This window comes from Lytechinus variegatus, chromosome 3, assembly GCF_018143015.1.
Source record: "Lytechinus variegatus isolate NC3 chromosome 3, Lvar_3.0, whole genome shotgun sequence".
Lineage (NCBI taxonomy): Eukaryota > Metazoa > Echinodermata > Echinoidea > Temnopleuroida > Toxopneustidae > Lytechinus > Lytechinus variegatus.
The window spans coordinates 74,983,033-74,999,587 of record NC_054742.1 but is presented as its reverse complement, the minus strand read 5'-3'; the positions used below and the strand labels follow the sequence as shown (position 1 = coordinate 74,999,587).

Here is a 16,555-nt window from a genome sequence, read left to right as displayed (position 1 = left end):
GACTTTCAGTGTGGCGATAAAAAGTTATATAAAGGTGGAAAATATTTAAGAAGAATTAGATTTCAAGGCAAGGTACTTATTTCGACAAGATTATTAATCATATCAATTCTAACATGCAAAAAGCAAAAACTGTCACAACTTACCCCGCCTTCCCCTACTGAATACCGGTACATTGTGTTGGAAAGTATTAAATTAAAACAGAAATTTAATTGTTCATATTCTGTACAGGTGAAATAGAAGGGCAAACAAATGGAAAATAGATATTCCTAGAGCAAAAGTTTTTATGCTGCAAGAGACATGAAACAAGTTGACTCACATGTTATGATTACTGATTTTTTCCTAAGGTAATTTCACTCTTCAGAGTAGATGGACATGCCACATGGCCTAAAATGGAAACATAGTTCTAAATATTTTCCCTTTATCGATTTATTACGGGGAAAAGACGAAAAGAACCAATGTATACTAACATTTCCACATGTTCAATCTATTGAGGGTATAAAATATCGAGGAAAAGAGAACTAGACAAAATAATTGAAAGACCCTTGTGATATCAGTGTGCTATCGTCTCAATAGGTTTCAAACCGCCTCGATCACAAGAATCCCCATTAAATTACGAGAACTTTTTTAGGCTGAAAAATACCCGTTAATTATTCCTGCATTCACACCACCCTGAAACATACCCTTCGGGATAAGTTCCTGAAGTTATGAGCATGCGCAGTATGGTCTGATAAGCAGGCAAGGCGCGAGATTCAAAATCACTAGCCAAGCAGCCACCCACAGCTCCCGCGCCCAACGACGACCAACGACACGCTGGGCTAAAAGTTCCCGTAATTTGCTTTCACATCGCCAAAATACCTGCGACCTTGGAAAAATCCCCGCGAAAGTTCTCGTAAATTTGCCAAGTACCTACTATTTAGCAGGTATTTTCTTTCGGGGAGATTACGCATAGTTTGCTTTCACATTACCAAAATACCTGGTATTTTCTGATCGGGGTAAATTTCCTGATCAGAGAATACCTGGAACTGGCGAACTTCGAGGCGGTCTGAAACCACCTAATGTAAGATATTAGGTTTGTGATAAATCAACATATTATCTAACCTCTTTTGATACCCTGTCCATCAACCTATGCAATTGTCTATCACTACCTGAGAAAAAAAAATGTGACTTCAAAGATGACGATGTAAGCACCAGCCTGAGTCTGTCAGATCGTCACACATAAGTGAACAAACTTTCTTCAATGCTTCTGGCATAAATCTTTACTTGCACTCACATGCACCAAGCACCTTGGTTATATCTTCAACAATTGTAAACAGTCTTCTCTTTCAATAGAGCAGATATATTAAATGGGGAAACCTTTTCACCCCAGTGTAAATATTTTACAGCCAGTGAATTTAATAAGGCTTTTCATGAATTAGCTCAAAGCGATATTCCTGACTGCTTTAGTTTAATGCATTTACAATAAGCTTACAAAAGAATTTTGATACTTTCTGCGAATTTTTATCCACATTAAACACATTTCCATTTTCTATTATTGGTCTCACAGAGACCTGGTTGCATCCAATGTCTCCTCCAATTTTCAATCAAGTCTCGAATCAATTTCTCGAGAAAACAAAAATATGTATATCATGGGCGACTTTAACATTGATTTGTTGTTTTCTTATACTACAATAGGTAAACATTTAACTAATCTATTATCATTATTTAGATTACATCTCATTAACAAATCAACTAGAATTACTAACATATCTAATACAATACTTGATAGTATTTTTTCTAATGCACTTGATAAAGATAATGGAATAATATACTATATTTCAGACCATCTGCCTATTTTTGCAATGTATCCAAATGACAAACACCCTCACCAAACTAGGGACAAAGAAAACATAATCCGACGGAAAGAAACCCAACGAAATATAGAATCGTATGAAGAACCATGCCATCGCATCTTACGTTCTATGTGTACATGCGCGCGCTACTATCTTCTTGCCCAGTTTGCCAATGCACCCATCAACTACGTCCTTTCGAAGTTATGCTTTCATTTAAAAAATTTAAAGACCCTGACCAGTGTAAAAACAATCATTTATCAAAATAAAGGTAATGATTCATACAATACAAATATACCAAAAATATTACATATATCTCCTTCCAATAGTTAAAAATATTAAATAAAAATCAAAGAAACTGCTCCTCCAAATTATGATTGAGCACCCCCACGTCGCCTGGAAATGATGTCACGTTGTGTCTGGAGGGTTGTGATTCAATAGGTTTGTGTACAAAAGCATTGGGTATTTTCTTCCATTTCCATGTTATGAATCCATTTTTTTTCGTTTTCAGATGAAAATGGCACTCAAAATTATTCACTGTTCAAATTGTTGTAAACCTACAACTATTCACTACCTTTTTTTGTGATTTCTTTGTTTGGCTCTTATTGGGCCTAAATTGCTATGTCAGGAAAAGTTGTTATACATAATCTAAATGCAGATAGAATTGAAATCTGTGCCAAATAAGCAGGAAATAAAATATGGCAAAAACTAGTTCAAAACTGTAGATTTCATAAATTCAAACTTTTGGGAAAAAATATATGCGATATCCCTCTGTGATAGAAGTGAAGAGAATGAAATGCATTATCTGGAAAACAAAAAAAACACCCAGTTTTTCTGTGTACAAACCTATGGAATCACGACGCTTCTTACACAACGTGACGTCACGGTCTCGAGGCAGGTGAAAAGCACAATAAAGCCTATTTTATAAATGGGGTTCGAAGCCTGATAATTGGAATATTCTTAAGCAAAATACTCAGCTGGGAAGCGGTGAAAATTCATAAAGCATACCTTGCTGTATTAAGTAGCTTATAAGCTTTCGATTGGTATATAATTTATCAGTTTCATTTTTTAGTCCGGTCTGGATCTTTAACCTTAGGTTAAGATTTTGATGTTGATTCTACATGTAGTGGTGGGCTATAGAATTTTGATGTTTCAGATCACAGACAGGTCCAGCTCCAAATATGCAGCTTGTGCTCCTGAGCATTTAGACATCTTTTTCAGAGAAATCATTCGAACATTGAATTGCACAGACTTTGTACACGGAATCACGTTTTTGAGAAAATTTGGGTCTGACATGCACTTAGAAAATGGTGCGTATTTCGAAACAGTGTACCTGGGCATCGCAAATTTGGTCTCAGAAGATGTGCAAGGCTTGAAAGTAAAGAGTCACCAAATGACAAGGTAAAAATTTTTCTTGTGGTCACGTAGTGACGAAATTCGTCAAGGGGGGGTAGAATTGACCCCATCCCAAATTAAGGGTTGAATTTTAACTACAAAGACAGGATTTATACAGCTTTTTATTGTTCAAAATGAATTCATTGTCCAAATTAACATAGAAATTTACACAAAAAATCATAATAAAAATAACTTAATATGCAGAAGCCAAGATATATTTAATTTGATGAAAATGGGTTGGGTCAACGACCTTATAGCCCCAAATCGTTGGGTGGCAACCCCTCAATGTTCGGCCGATTTTTTCGAAAAAGGTGTCAAAATGCTCAGGAGCACAAGCTGCATCTTTGGAGCTGGACCTGTCTATGATCTGAAACATCAACATTCTATAGCCCACCACTAATTTATAATAATATATGACAAATGCTGCTTTAAAACCTTTATGCCATACGTACAAGTTCATTATTGCTCATATCTCGGAAACTATTAGTGCCCATCACAAAACTTATGTGGAAGCTTCTTGACATCATAAGGTACCTCTGGGATGAATTTGATGAAATTTGAAGGATACTTTCTTTTTTTATTCACGAATGAAGTTTATATTTTGTAATAACTTTTTTGTAGTTGGAGGTAGGAAAATGTTGCCCAGACAAATTTAAAGGGCATGAAAATATCTTTAAAATGACATCAAAAACCAGCTCTTTAGGTGTTACATTATAATTTCAGAGATATGGCCATTTGAATTAGCGATGTCGTGCTAATTAGTCCAAAGTTCGTTAGCCTTTATCTCACTAATCAAGAGGCTGTTAGTAAAAATATTTGGCCTGAATTCACAAAGATGGTTTTTAAAACCCTCAGTCGAACCCATGGTTTATACAGATTTCCTGTATAAATTATGATTAATTTAGCACGTATCATGCGCGTGATTAAAAAAATGTCCAATGCTGATGCGCTTTTTTTTCACAGTGTACCAAACTGATGCTCGTTACCATGGTTAGATACACTATTTTATTAATGAGTCCACTGTTTGAAAAGTGGGCTCATCAATTCTAAACAATGGACTCATGAATAAAATAGCGTAGACAACCACGGCAACAGGCATCAATTTGGCGCACTGTAACAAAAGCGCGCATCAGCATTGGACATTTTCAAATATACGTGGTAAAATAAGCGTAATTTATACAGGAAATCTGCATAAACAATGGACTCAACCGTTGGTTTTAAAAAACCAACTTTGTGAATTTGGGCCTTTGAGTTCTAGCCGTTTTTCAGGAGTCCCAATTGGTTCCCAAAGTTTTACAAAAATCTGAAACATGACGGCACATTCTTTGATTTGACATGGAATAACTCTTAGGTAAATTTTAGCCATTGCATATCGGTATCATCCATCTTCCAAAGTGTTTCTTTCAGAAAAGGATTGGTCATCAGTATCATCCATGAGGTTCAGCAGGAGGAGAAGTGGTGATGGGCACACTTGTTAAAACATATAGGTGCACACACCTGGATATCGCTAGGAACATGCCTAAGTATCGCTTGGAAGTTGGAACACCCAACGGATGTTGGGTGCATTAAAGACACGTTCAGCATTCCTCCAGCTCGCTCATATTTGCTGCATGTTCACTGGGAATCCGTTCAAAGCACGTTGAGTGTGCGCTTGTTGTTGCAACTAATACTTAACATGAACCACACATATGTTTGTCATTGGTCTATGCCTGTCTGGCGTTCTCTTGGCGTGTACAGTTATGTGTCGAGCTCTGTGCACATTTTTGAGCATGCTCAAAATTATCCCAATGCACCAGCGGATGGCGCCGAATAGATAACGTTTGTATAACGCGCTCAACGTATGCATAACGTACAATGACGCACATATAGCGATGAAAACGAACTGGCCAAAACTGAAAAATTTCAATTCACTGGCTGTGCGCCCCTCATGCGACACGCAAATGTGACAGGGCCATAACAGGGAAAGAGAGAGATAACTTACCACCTCCCTCTAGTTCACAAAAAGCATCTGCCATTTCTTGCTGGTGTCCTTGTGCATCCCAGTACAATTTACTGATACCTTCAACAAGTTGATGAGCTTCGGGAACTGACCACATAGACATGCCACGGAGCTTCACCAGCCTATCTTTCAGGTCATCAAGCAATTTGTTCGTTACATCATCTGTGTTGTAAGTTGTGGAGTCTGGAGATTTCATTACTGAGGCGACTTGTTCTATAGGTCCTTTTGATTGAGCTTTGGGAACGATGTTTGCCCTGTTTGGAGGGGAGTCTGTTGGTGGGGAGGTGGTTGGAGGGGGATCTGTTGGTGGGGAGGTGGTTGGAGGGGGATCTGTTGGTGGGGAGGTGGTTGGAGGGGGATCTAGTGGTGGGGAGGTGGTTGGAGGGGAGTTTTTTGGTGGGGAGGTGGTTGCAGTGGGATCTGTTGGTGGGGAGGTGGTGGGAGGAGAGTTTGTTGGTGGGGAGGTGGTGGGAGGAGAGTTTGTTGGTGGGGAGGTGGTTGGAATGGAGGGTAGGGTAGAGGAGAAAGGCAAAGAAGATGAAGAGGGAGAAGAAGGCAATGGTGATAGAGATGAGAGGGCACCTGGTTGGGAGGAGGTGGACGACTCCAAGGTAGAAGACATGACTTGGAATTTTGTGGAGTGTCCAAGAAATAAAGAAGTTGAAGTGTCTTGATTCTACATGTAATTTGACATGAATATTAGAAACAAGTAAGTATAGTGCTGACTAGATTGATGGTGGTGTTCTGATGAAGCTAGAGGGGCTTGTAGTTAAGTTTGTGTTAATACTGAAAGTGATTGGGATGATGCAATAGTTAAAGTAGAAATCATGGAAGAATAGTAATAGAAAGAATATGAAACAGGATTGACTTTTCACAGTGAAGGCTGGGATTGGGAAAGGAGAGGTGTAGAGAAGGGTTGACCGGTTTCAGGCGTTGGCATCACAATGTCACCAGCCTTATTCACCTCTGAAGTTCTATTGGTTTTAACAGATCACCAATGCACCTGCAAATTGAAAAATACAAGTATATTATATCAATGAGTAAATAGATTTAAAAGTCAAGATTTCAATGTTGATAAGTTGATTGACCCTGGATAACCTCTGACCTGAAACTCATGCAAGACAATCAGTGATACTTGATTACCCGTATGACCAACTTAATGAACTAGATACATTGTAAGTTATGACATCTAAAAAATACCCTCATCATGGTTAAAGTTTGTTGGCCCTAAATGACCATTTACTCAGGTCATGTGAACTGAAACTCACGCAGGATGTTCAGTGGTACTTGATTTACCTAATGTCCAACTTTCATAAACTAGGTCCATATACATGTACTTGATAAGTTATGATGAAATTTCAAAAACTTAACCTTGGTTAAGATGATAAGGAAAGAATGTTAGCTTAAAGACACCCATTCCAACATGTGGTATCACCCAAGGATCATTTTTACAAAGTGTGGTCAGAAATAAAGAAATGAGAGCAAGTTGAAAAAAAACTTCAAAAACAGGATGGACAAGACCTCATATCATTTGACATTTTGACCCCAAGATGATCTCTGAGTCCCATCAACCTCATGAATACACGTATTATCACACAAGTATACTGTATGTTCCAAGTGTGAACATAATGGAGAAAAAAAAATGAGCGCAGGTTGACCTTTTGACTCCTATATGACCTCTGACCCCATCATCTTCAAGGACACAAGTGGTATTACCAATGGATCACCCAAGTGTGAAAGTAATTGATATAGAAATAAATAAAAAAGGAAGTTGGCCTTTTCATCCCTAGCTGACCCAATCTTCCTCATAGACACTCTGTATGTGGTATTACCCAGGGCTCGACATTAGCAGCAGTCTGACGGTCTCAGACCGGTAAAAATCGCTGTCGGGCCAGTAGATTTTCAGAAATAGGAAGATTTACTGGTCCGACATGACCAGTAAAAAATATTATTGTCGGGCCAGTAATTTTTCCAAAAATAGCAAGATTTTAAGGGTCCGACATGACCAATAATTAAAATCATTGTTGGGCCAATAACTTTTCCAGAAATGGTCAAATTAATTGCAAACAATTTCCCCCCGATAAATTCTGTCATTCACACACAGAATGAATCGCACGTGTTACTAGAGTAGATACAGTGTACATGCATAGAGCTATTAACAAAAGGAGATCTGACTCTCTCAAACGCTTTGCCCCATGCGCGGCACAGCTAATCCCCTCTCAGCAGGGTCCCTCATGGCGCATTACAGAGGCCGCTCGTAAATCAGATAAGGAAAGTTGATCGACGCGATCAACAGCTCGGGTTTGCGCTTGCGCAGTAGTGTTTTCACCCATAATGCATTTCACATCGGCTTCACAAATTTTATGCAAACATGGCGGCTCACAATTTCGAACATCGTCATTTCGAAGACGAAAATCTGGTTTTGGAACCAGCTGAATGCAGGCCTGACCAGATTTCACAAAAAGAAATACGGGACAATCGACAAAGTACGCTGCATGAGCGGATCGACCGAGCCAGGTCTTAAAAAAAGATCAACAAAGGAGGCTACACGGTGTTCCACTTGGGGAAAAAATTTACAGAATTGGAAGGTGGGGGGGGAACGAAAGAATGAAGGAGGGAATGGAAAGGCGTTGAATTGAGAACGGATAGAAAGAAAAAAATGAAGGGGAAAATGAAGGAAAAAATAAAGAAAAAAAGGATTGAATAAAATGATGAAAGATAGAATAAAGGAAAAAAATGTTTCCGTCATTATTTGAAATGAATTAAGAAGGAAAGAAAAAGAAAAGTAGGAAGGGAAGATGTGTGAAAGAAAACATAAGGGAGAGAAAGAAAAGAAGCAAGAAAAAAGGATGAGGAAAGAAAGAACGAATAAAAGAAAAATGCTTCCTTTATTATTTGAAAGAAAGAAAAACAGGGAGGGAGGGAAATAAAGAAAAAAGGACACAAATTAGAAGGAAAAAATATAATAAAGAATGAAAGAAAGGATGAAAGAGAGGGAGGAAAAAATGAAAGAGAGAATTTTAAAAAGAAAATAATGGAAGGATCGAGAAAGAATGAAAAGAAAAGGGAGGAGGCAAAGAAAAGTGGAAAGAAAAAATTAAAATAAGACGGAGAGTAAGACAAACAAGGAAAGAAAGAAAAATGAACAGAGAGAGATCAGGAAAGAAAGATAGGATGGAATAAAAAAAAGGGGCAAAGAGGAAGGATAGAATGATGCCAGAAAAAGGATATGAAAGAAAAAAGTACAATAAAAAAAAAAAGTACAAACAAAAAATCTCATAATCTAACAGAAATCATGATATTCGGTGTTTCTAAATATATCTAGAACAGAAATAGAATGTTTTAGAAATGAGGTGGGGGAGGGGTCAGGTGTCCGGACAATTTATATTTTGGAAGCCTTTTTTTTCTTTAGATTAAACTAAAAATATGAATTCAATAGTTGTAATCATCTTTTATTTTGTTCTCTATAATATTTTTAAATCATGATTATTTTTGGTCCTAAAAATTGTAAAACTTCGCTTGTAATATTTTCCAAATGACTTTGGAACTTAAAATGAATCGTCCTGACATAGAACTGGGTATACTTCTTTGTGGTCCCAAACATGTTGTTTTTAAGTTCTTTATTATGTAGAATAACAATTTTTATACTTTGTTCTCCTTTTTACTGGTTTGTAAATTAAATCTGTTCGCTCCGCGGCCCCTGCTATTTTCCAAAAACGATACAGAGACAAGAGCTGAGTGAGCACGGCTCCCGTCATTCATTACACTCACTTTCAACTTACACAAATAGGAGTGCGTGGGGCACCGGAGGGTACTCCACGATGCGACAGTCGCCAGAGAAATGCCCCGCAGATTCGTCGTTATATTATCAATTCCATTGTAACCTCACTAATGATCTTTGCATCAAAATTAAGCTCAAAGTATGCTTTTTCTCCGTATTATAATTTCTAAAACAGGTACGGGTAGGAAAAGATTTAACTACGGAAGAAAGACAGACATACTTAAAATGACCAATCTCCAACTTCCTCCATTTGTAATTTTGTTGAGTCAATTCAGATTGCAACGTATTTGGTATGTATGCAAAGGGGATCATCTCAGAAGTTCAACCATACATAAAAGACGTACATCAGGAATCCGTACAAAGAGATATGGATGTTAGAAGAACAGCAAGTCGTGGTTCAATTTTGAAAAAAAAACTGAGCTCGGGGGAAGTTATGTGGGAGAACGTTGTTTATGGCGGTGCCTCGCATGGTCCTTCAAAAAATCTCTGACCTCAGATTGTACGAGGGGGCTTATCGCGTTATGTAAGCGTGCTCTAACTTTCGCCTGGCGGCTCGCCGATTGATGTTAGATATCGTTCCTTCGCCCGAAGGAAGCAATAACAAAGGATTAACAGAGGAATTGGAAGATGGTTCTCCTTCTCTGTTAGGTCCATGGTACATGTAGCCGGCCAGCCACACAACCTACGTGGTAAATTCTCTACTGGCTGCGCGAACGAAACTTCATGCGACTTGGTTAAACTCTGGCAGAAATCTCTCACAGAACTGTCAAAATTCACGGTTCATACTCATGAAAGGCTCTTATAATGTCCATATTTCCTAAAAATTGGAGTAACTCTGTCATTTGTAAGCAGTAAAAGGAAAAATTTTCACTTCTGTTTGGTTCAAACAGATCGGGTTTCGGGTGATATCATCTGAACACAGATGAGCCCCACATATGCATTTATGTGTGTGTTGATACACTTGGTTTCTGACTTTCTTTCGTAGCTATTTTAATTGAGACAAAAAGATACTAATAAATTATTTATGATGATAGTTTTAGCTTTCTTCCTCTGTTTTCTTCCTATCTTTCTTTCCTTGTTTCTTTGTTTCTTCCCTCTCTTCTTTCATTTTTTTGTTACTATCTATCTTTTTTATTTTCCCTTTTTCTTTAATTTGTTCTTTCATTCTTTCTATCCTTATTAAAAATATTTTTCTCTACTTCTTTTTTCTCCTTCCTTCCTTCCTTCCTTTCTGTCTTTCTTTTTTGATATTTTTCTTTCTTTAATTCCTGAGTCCATCCATCCTATATTCTTCTCTTCTTCCTTTCTTTCCTTCCTTTCTTTCCTTCCTTTCTTTTTACCCTTTTCTTTCCTTCATTCTTCGTTACTTTCTTTGTTTCTTTCTTCCTTCCATCAATCATTTATTTACCCCTTCTTGTTTTTATTTCTTCCTTCTTTCAGCCCCCTCTTTCTTATATTTATTATTTCATTCCTTCCTTTCTCCTATCTGTCTTGTTCTTTCCTTTTCCCTTTGTTCAATCTATCCTTTTACCTTTCCTTTCTTTTTTTTGACTGCTTCCTTTCCTTTATTCTTTCATTCCTTCCTTTCTTTGTCTCTCAGTCTTTCTTTCTTTTCTTCCTTTCATCTATTCTTTTACTTCTTCTTTTTATATTGCTTGCTTCTTTCTTTCCTTCCCTTCCTTCCTTTATTTCTTTCCTTCTATCATTTTACCTTTCCTTTATTTCTTCCTTGATTCCTTTCTTCCTTCTTTCAATCCTTCTTTCCTCTCTTTCTTTCTTGTCCTTTCCATCTCTCCTTTTACCATTTCTTTTTTATTGCTTCTTCTTTCTTTCCTTTACTACTTTCTGGATTTGTTCTTTCTTTCTGTATTGCTTGCTTCATTTCTTTCCTTCATTTTTTTTTCTTTTCTTTCTTTCTTTTTTTTGTTCCTTCTTTATTCCTTCCTTTCCTTCTTTAGTTCTTTCTTTTCTTCCTTCCTTCACATCTTTCTTTTCATTACCTTTTCTTTTTTTCTTCCTTCCCTCACATCTATCCTTTCTTTACCTTTTCTTTTTTTTCATCCTTCCTTCCTTTCATTCTTTCTTTCTTTTCCTTCCTATCCTTCCTTCCTTGCTTTCTTTTATTCTTTCTTTCTTTCTTTCTTTTCCTTCCTTCTTTCTTTCTTTCCTTTGTTTCTGTCTTGCTTTCTTTTTGTCCTTCATTCCTTCTTTTCATTGGGGGGGGGGGGGGCAACGAAAGGCTAGAAAAATGCTAGAAACATAAACTTGTGCTTTTTTTTAATGTTTTCTTTATTTTTTGGGACCAGTAGATTTTAGGTTCGGACCAGTAAAAAAACTGGGTATCTACTGGTCCAACATGCATAGGTTGGACCAGTAGAAAAAATGGGTTAGTGTGGAGCCCTGTATTACCATGGCCGTATTTACACTCATTGATTAGTTATTGAATTCACTAAAATGTGAGACTCTCATTGTGCTCTGAATAACATTCTCTTCATAATTATATCCAACGTTCTTGCTACAACGCGTCACGGTGGGTGGGAGCCGACTACCCTGAAAATTTTTAGGGCAAAGCCCCCAACCGTGAACGTCCCCGACAATCGTGGCTGACAACGGTAAAACAGGCCTACATGTAGATCGACACCAAAAACTGAATAATATATATAATTTACAGATCCTAAAATAAACTTGTTAATTAAATACTTCGTCCATGATTTCTTTCACTCACTCGGCTCTTCTGTTTAACGATTCGGGCATTCTCACCTGCATTGTGCAATTCAATATAGCAGCAGTGCTGACTTTGAAAACTACTATAAAATAATTATTCACAAAAACACCATTCATATAATGATACAATGCTACTATCATTGACAATAAATGACATTTGACCTTGATCATGGGACCTAAAGGCCACCGCACACCTTACGACTGTTCGCTATCCGATTTGCAACAAATCGAATTTTGCTCATTTTCTGAAAATGTGAATGGAACATATCATTTTATTTGATGTTTGAATTAATTGAAAGAATACTAGTATAACCCTTTTGAAAGATTGCAATCCTTTATTTCGGAGTAAAGGCCAAATTAGTTTCAAATCGTAGCCAATCGTACGACTGCTATGACGACATTACAACTAGATACTAAATTATTTGTTCTTATTCTAAGAAGGATGATAGCATAGTCACAGATTTGAACATAGATATTCGTACGATGATTTGGAACATTACACAGTCAGATATTCCAAGTCTCAATTTTAGCATCAAATTCAGCTACATTTTATTCTGAAATCGGGTCGCAGACCAATCGTAAGGTGTGCGGTCACTTTAAGACTTGTCAGCGATACTCGATTACCCCAATATCCACATTAACAATATCTATAAACTTTAAAAGTTATGACAGCAAAGTCACAGCAATCTAATAATTACCTTAGAAACGCCAGATTAAGCACCCTATAAATGTTTTGTATTACCTCTAAAATGGCCAAAGTTCAATGACCTTAAATGACCTTTGACTTTGGCCATGTGACCTGAAACTCAAATGAGATATTCGGTGATACTTGATTACTCTCATGTCCAAGTTTCATGGATCAGATCCATAAACTTTTAAAGTTATGATGGTAATTCAACAAATACCCCCAACTTGGCCAAAGTTTGTTGACCTTAAATGACCTTTGACCTTGATCATGTGACTTGAAACTCGCACAGGATGTTCAGTGATACTTGATTACTCAAGTTTCATGAATCAGATCCATAAACTTTCAAAGTTTTGAAGGTAATTCAACAGATATCCCAAAATTGCCAAAGCTCATTGACCTTTGACCTTGGTCATGTGACCTGGAATTTGCACAGAACGGTCAGTGATTCTTGATTACTCTTTATTGTCCAAGTCTCATGAATCAGATCCATATATTTTTTAAGTTATGCTGTCATTTAAAAAACTTAACCTTTGGTTAACATTTGGTGTTGATGCTGCCGCCGTCAGAAAAGCGGCACTTATAGTCTCACTCTGCTTCGCAAGTGAGACAAAATGCACATTCTTATTATTCTTTTGTAATTAACAGGATAACTAGATAATTGATTGAAAACTTGAGATTCTTTTCTGAAAATTAATATGAAGGACAAGTTTTTAATAAAGATTTATACCTTCAACCGCTACATTCTAATCACTGTCGGCATACATGAAGCAGTTGGAGCATTTCCTGATTCCATCAGCTAAATCAAGTTTCCAACAGGCGCCAGTCCAACAAACCCTGCTACTGTAAAACAGATATACATTGCCCAAATGGACAACATCTCCAACTCCACATTTTATTTTTCACCAACACAGGGGCAGATCCAGCCTTTGCCAATAGGGGGCCCTGCATTTTTTTCAGCCCGATCGGCTCTCGAAGTTCTGTTTCTGTTTGTGGTAACTCCCGTATAGGAACTTGGCAGGACAGCATTTTGCTGGTAAACGCCAAGCTGGTATGTAACCAATTACCTAGGAAACATTTTACGTCTAGGTTAATCAGTCATTGTGGCTGACCTCATAGACGACAGATATTACTCTTGGGCCTTTTTATCAACGTGGAGACAATGGCAGAGTGGGGATTCAAACTCACAACCTTGCCATTATGAGTCCAATGCTATAACCACTGGACCACACGACCTGTGTGGTCCAGTGATTTTAGTTTCTTTCTTTGAAGGGGTAGTCCTAATAGACAATAGTCACTTCTAAGCTTTATTCTTATAAATCAACATAAATAGAATAATCTCATACGCCTTATTTAAATAGTGCAATCGAGATGAGCGAGCTACTTTTAAAATTTTTATTGTGTCCTAAAATTTAAACATTCTGGGCAACGTTTGTGATCCTAAACAAGATGTGTATCCAACTAAATACTTACTGCAAGCGTGGACATTTTGAATATACATTTTGATCTGATCAAACAAGGATCTGTTAACGGCTGCTTGCAGTTGGCCATGAAGAAGTTATATTTCAACAATCAAATAATGAAAATTTTAACATTTCTACCTGAAGAATGGAAATTTTAAGCACTTTTTGTAATCGTGAAAAGGATAACTTTTGATGCAAGCACAAGTGCAAGCAGAAAAAAATTGAGCTAAAAAAAGAAACACTTTATTCATGTTTTGTAAATCATGAAAAGGATTAGTAATTGGAAATCTTCCTACATAAATTATGTGAGCGTAAAGCACGAACAGAAAAAAATGTGATATTGTGATCTGAAACTGGCTGTAGGCTCATAATGATTTAATAGAGAACAAGCTGAGTATCTGAATAAACATGCGTGCATATGTTTCAGATTTCGACCTAGAATCTGGGCACTCTAAATACCTTTTTTCATCATGAAAATCAATATAAGTGAGCGCTAAGTGCAAGCTTAAAATATTTGATATTCCGATCTGAAAGTGTTATTTAAAGGAAAATGAAACCTTTGACACAGAAAAATCAAGGAAACAGATCAACAAAAAAGTTTGAGACAAATTTAATAAATAATAAGTTATGAGCTTTTGAAGTTTAGATCATTATTATAATGTAGATCCTCCAGTTGGCAATGCGACAAAGATGTGTGATGTCACATGTGAACAACTTTCAGTTAAAATGACTCATTTATCACATCTATCACTATCAGTAGATCATCTTTCTAAAGGAGGTAGGGCAGGAGGGCATATAATACAGATTTTTAAAGAATACATTCTGGTTAAAGTAAAGAGTTTGTTTTACCATACGAATGAGCAAAAAAGGGACATTTTAGGGGTATTTTATATACCCCCAAAGGGAAAGTTGTTCACATTTGACATCACGTATCTTTTTCGCATTGCCAATGGGAGGATCTCCATAGTATTGATGATCGCAATATTCAAATGCTCATAACTTTCTCATTATTTGTCTGATTTATCTCAAACTTTCTTTGATCTTATTCATTGATTTTTCTCTTTCATACAAGCCCATTTATTCCATAAGTTTCATTCCCCTTTAAGCTCTGTATTTCAAGCAATTTGCAGGAAAATTGTGAGGTGTATGAATCACAGTTAATAAAAGATCTGATATGTTTCATTATTATTACCGGTACTATAAGTTTTGACATAGGACATGTAGGACAGGGTCATCAAGAATATTGTAGTAGCGAGGTATTACCCTACCCCTCCCCCAATCTATAATTGTGACGTCACCGACCATGCTGCGGTGGATTTGACTGCTCTATGGCTGACTACCAGAATTTGAACTTGGACAACGCTCCTTAGAAGTCCTATTTTGCCTGGTGAGTTTGTTGATCCCACCCCTATTTTTATATATAATTTTAATCATCGAGCAGTGGTGTTCATTTACTGACCCCAGCTGCTGTAACATTTATGTCATCATATGAAAATGATGACTATTCATGCTATTCCTATTTCTCTTCCTAAGCGCGAGATTAAACTTGTCGATATTTTTGGCTGCAAATAGTTTTGTAGAGATTTTTACTTGCACTATCCATCTGGGCACTTGACAAGCATGAGAACGATAATATGCCATGGCATGGCAGTAGGAACTTTTATTGAAGAAGATTCCATTCTGAAAAAAGAAACAATTTTACTAAATTAATATCTTATTTATTAATCTAATAATAATAAGCCTATTGAGAGCGCGAAATATGTTGATTTACTATGGCCAGAAAACTAGACATAATCAAAGCACTTTTGTCTTTATGAAATATGAATAAGATGCATGGGTGTAGATCTACTCACCACACAGCTACAGGAGTAGGCTACACAGCCTAGTGACTACAGTGTGTAGTCGGGGATTCGTATAGTCTTTACACAAATTACAAACAGGTTGGACCTTGCAGAATGCAACTTCAAGCATGTCAAGTGCCAATGATCATGACGCAATGGATGGAGTTAAGTCGGCATGCCGTTGAGTCACAGTACAGATCTACGTCTATTAGATACAGACTAGGGCCTACAGAGACTGAACTTCTGAACTGTAAAGATCTAGGATCTAGCCTCGGCCTTTGGCGAGCCAGCCCTGCGGCGACGCCTCGCGCCGGGGACGTCCAGACGTCGAAATGAAAGTTCGTGTTCCAATTTGGGCTGCCGCTGGCCGCTGGACTGAGTCTACTGGTCTTTTCAGCGAGCCGGTCGTTGACGTTTGCTTTTCTACGATGTAAATTACTTAACACTTCAACCTCTGGTCGTCTAATTAGTAGTCAGTATCACAGTTTTAGCACGGTTTCTTTCTTTAACACACACAAAAAAGATTCAGCAGCGGACAGTATACAGCAGCAGCTCAGCTCAGCAGCAGTCAGCGCGCGAGCGCGCTCGCCGAAGCGGACGTAGAGGGCAGAAACACTTTTTAATGCTTTTTTGCCTTTATTCAGATAATATCACATTTTTCATACGTACAAGCAGTAGCACCCCAGCCACCAGCTCCAAGACTATCCAAATGTTCCAGTCCCTCCTCAACAAGTACGACCTTCCTTCTTTCAATGAACTTCTCAACTCCCCTATACAGTACAAGCAATGGAAGAGACTCATCTATACAGCCGTTCTTGACTACAGGGAGGAAGAAACCCAA

At 37.5% G+C, this 16,555-nt stretch overlaps 1 protein-coding gene and 1 long non-coding RNA gene across 4 annotated transcripts in view; one reads left to right on the top strand and one right to left on the bottom strand.

Moving 5' to 3' along the window:
* LOC121411931 overlaps positions 1-16,299 on the bottom strand; it is a 69,623-nt gene extending 53,324 nt beyond the window's left edge. The window contains exons 1-3 of one of the 2 annotated variants that reach the window (XM_041604841.1): positions 15,727-16,299; positions 6,185-6,223; positions 5,203-5,490 (exon numbers count right to left, since the gene is read on the bottom strand). In XM_041604841.1, the coding sequence (XP_041460775.1) occupies positions 5,203-5,416 (214 nt within the window). In that variant the 5' untranslated portion in view covers positions 5,417-5,490; positions 6,185-6,223; positions 15,727-16,299. The remainder of the gene's footprint in view (positions 1-5,202; positions 5,491-6,184; positions 6,224-15,726) is intronic. The other variant, XM_041604840.1, reaches the window with a different exon arrangement.
* Positions 5,511-5,798, top strand: LOC121411933. 2 transcript variants are annotated; one of them, XR_005969558.1, is made up of 2 exons: positions 5,511-5,534; positions 5,685-5,798. It is a non-coding gene; the product is annotated as an uncharacterized LOC121411933 (long non-coding RNA). The 2 variants fall into 2 exon arrangements; XR_005969557.1 differs by lacking the exon at positions 5,511-5,534 and adding an exon at positions 5,546-5,654.
* Positions 16,300-16,555: the final 256 nt, after the last annotated feature.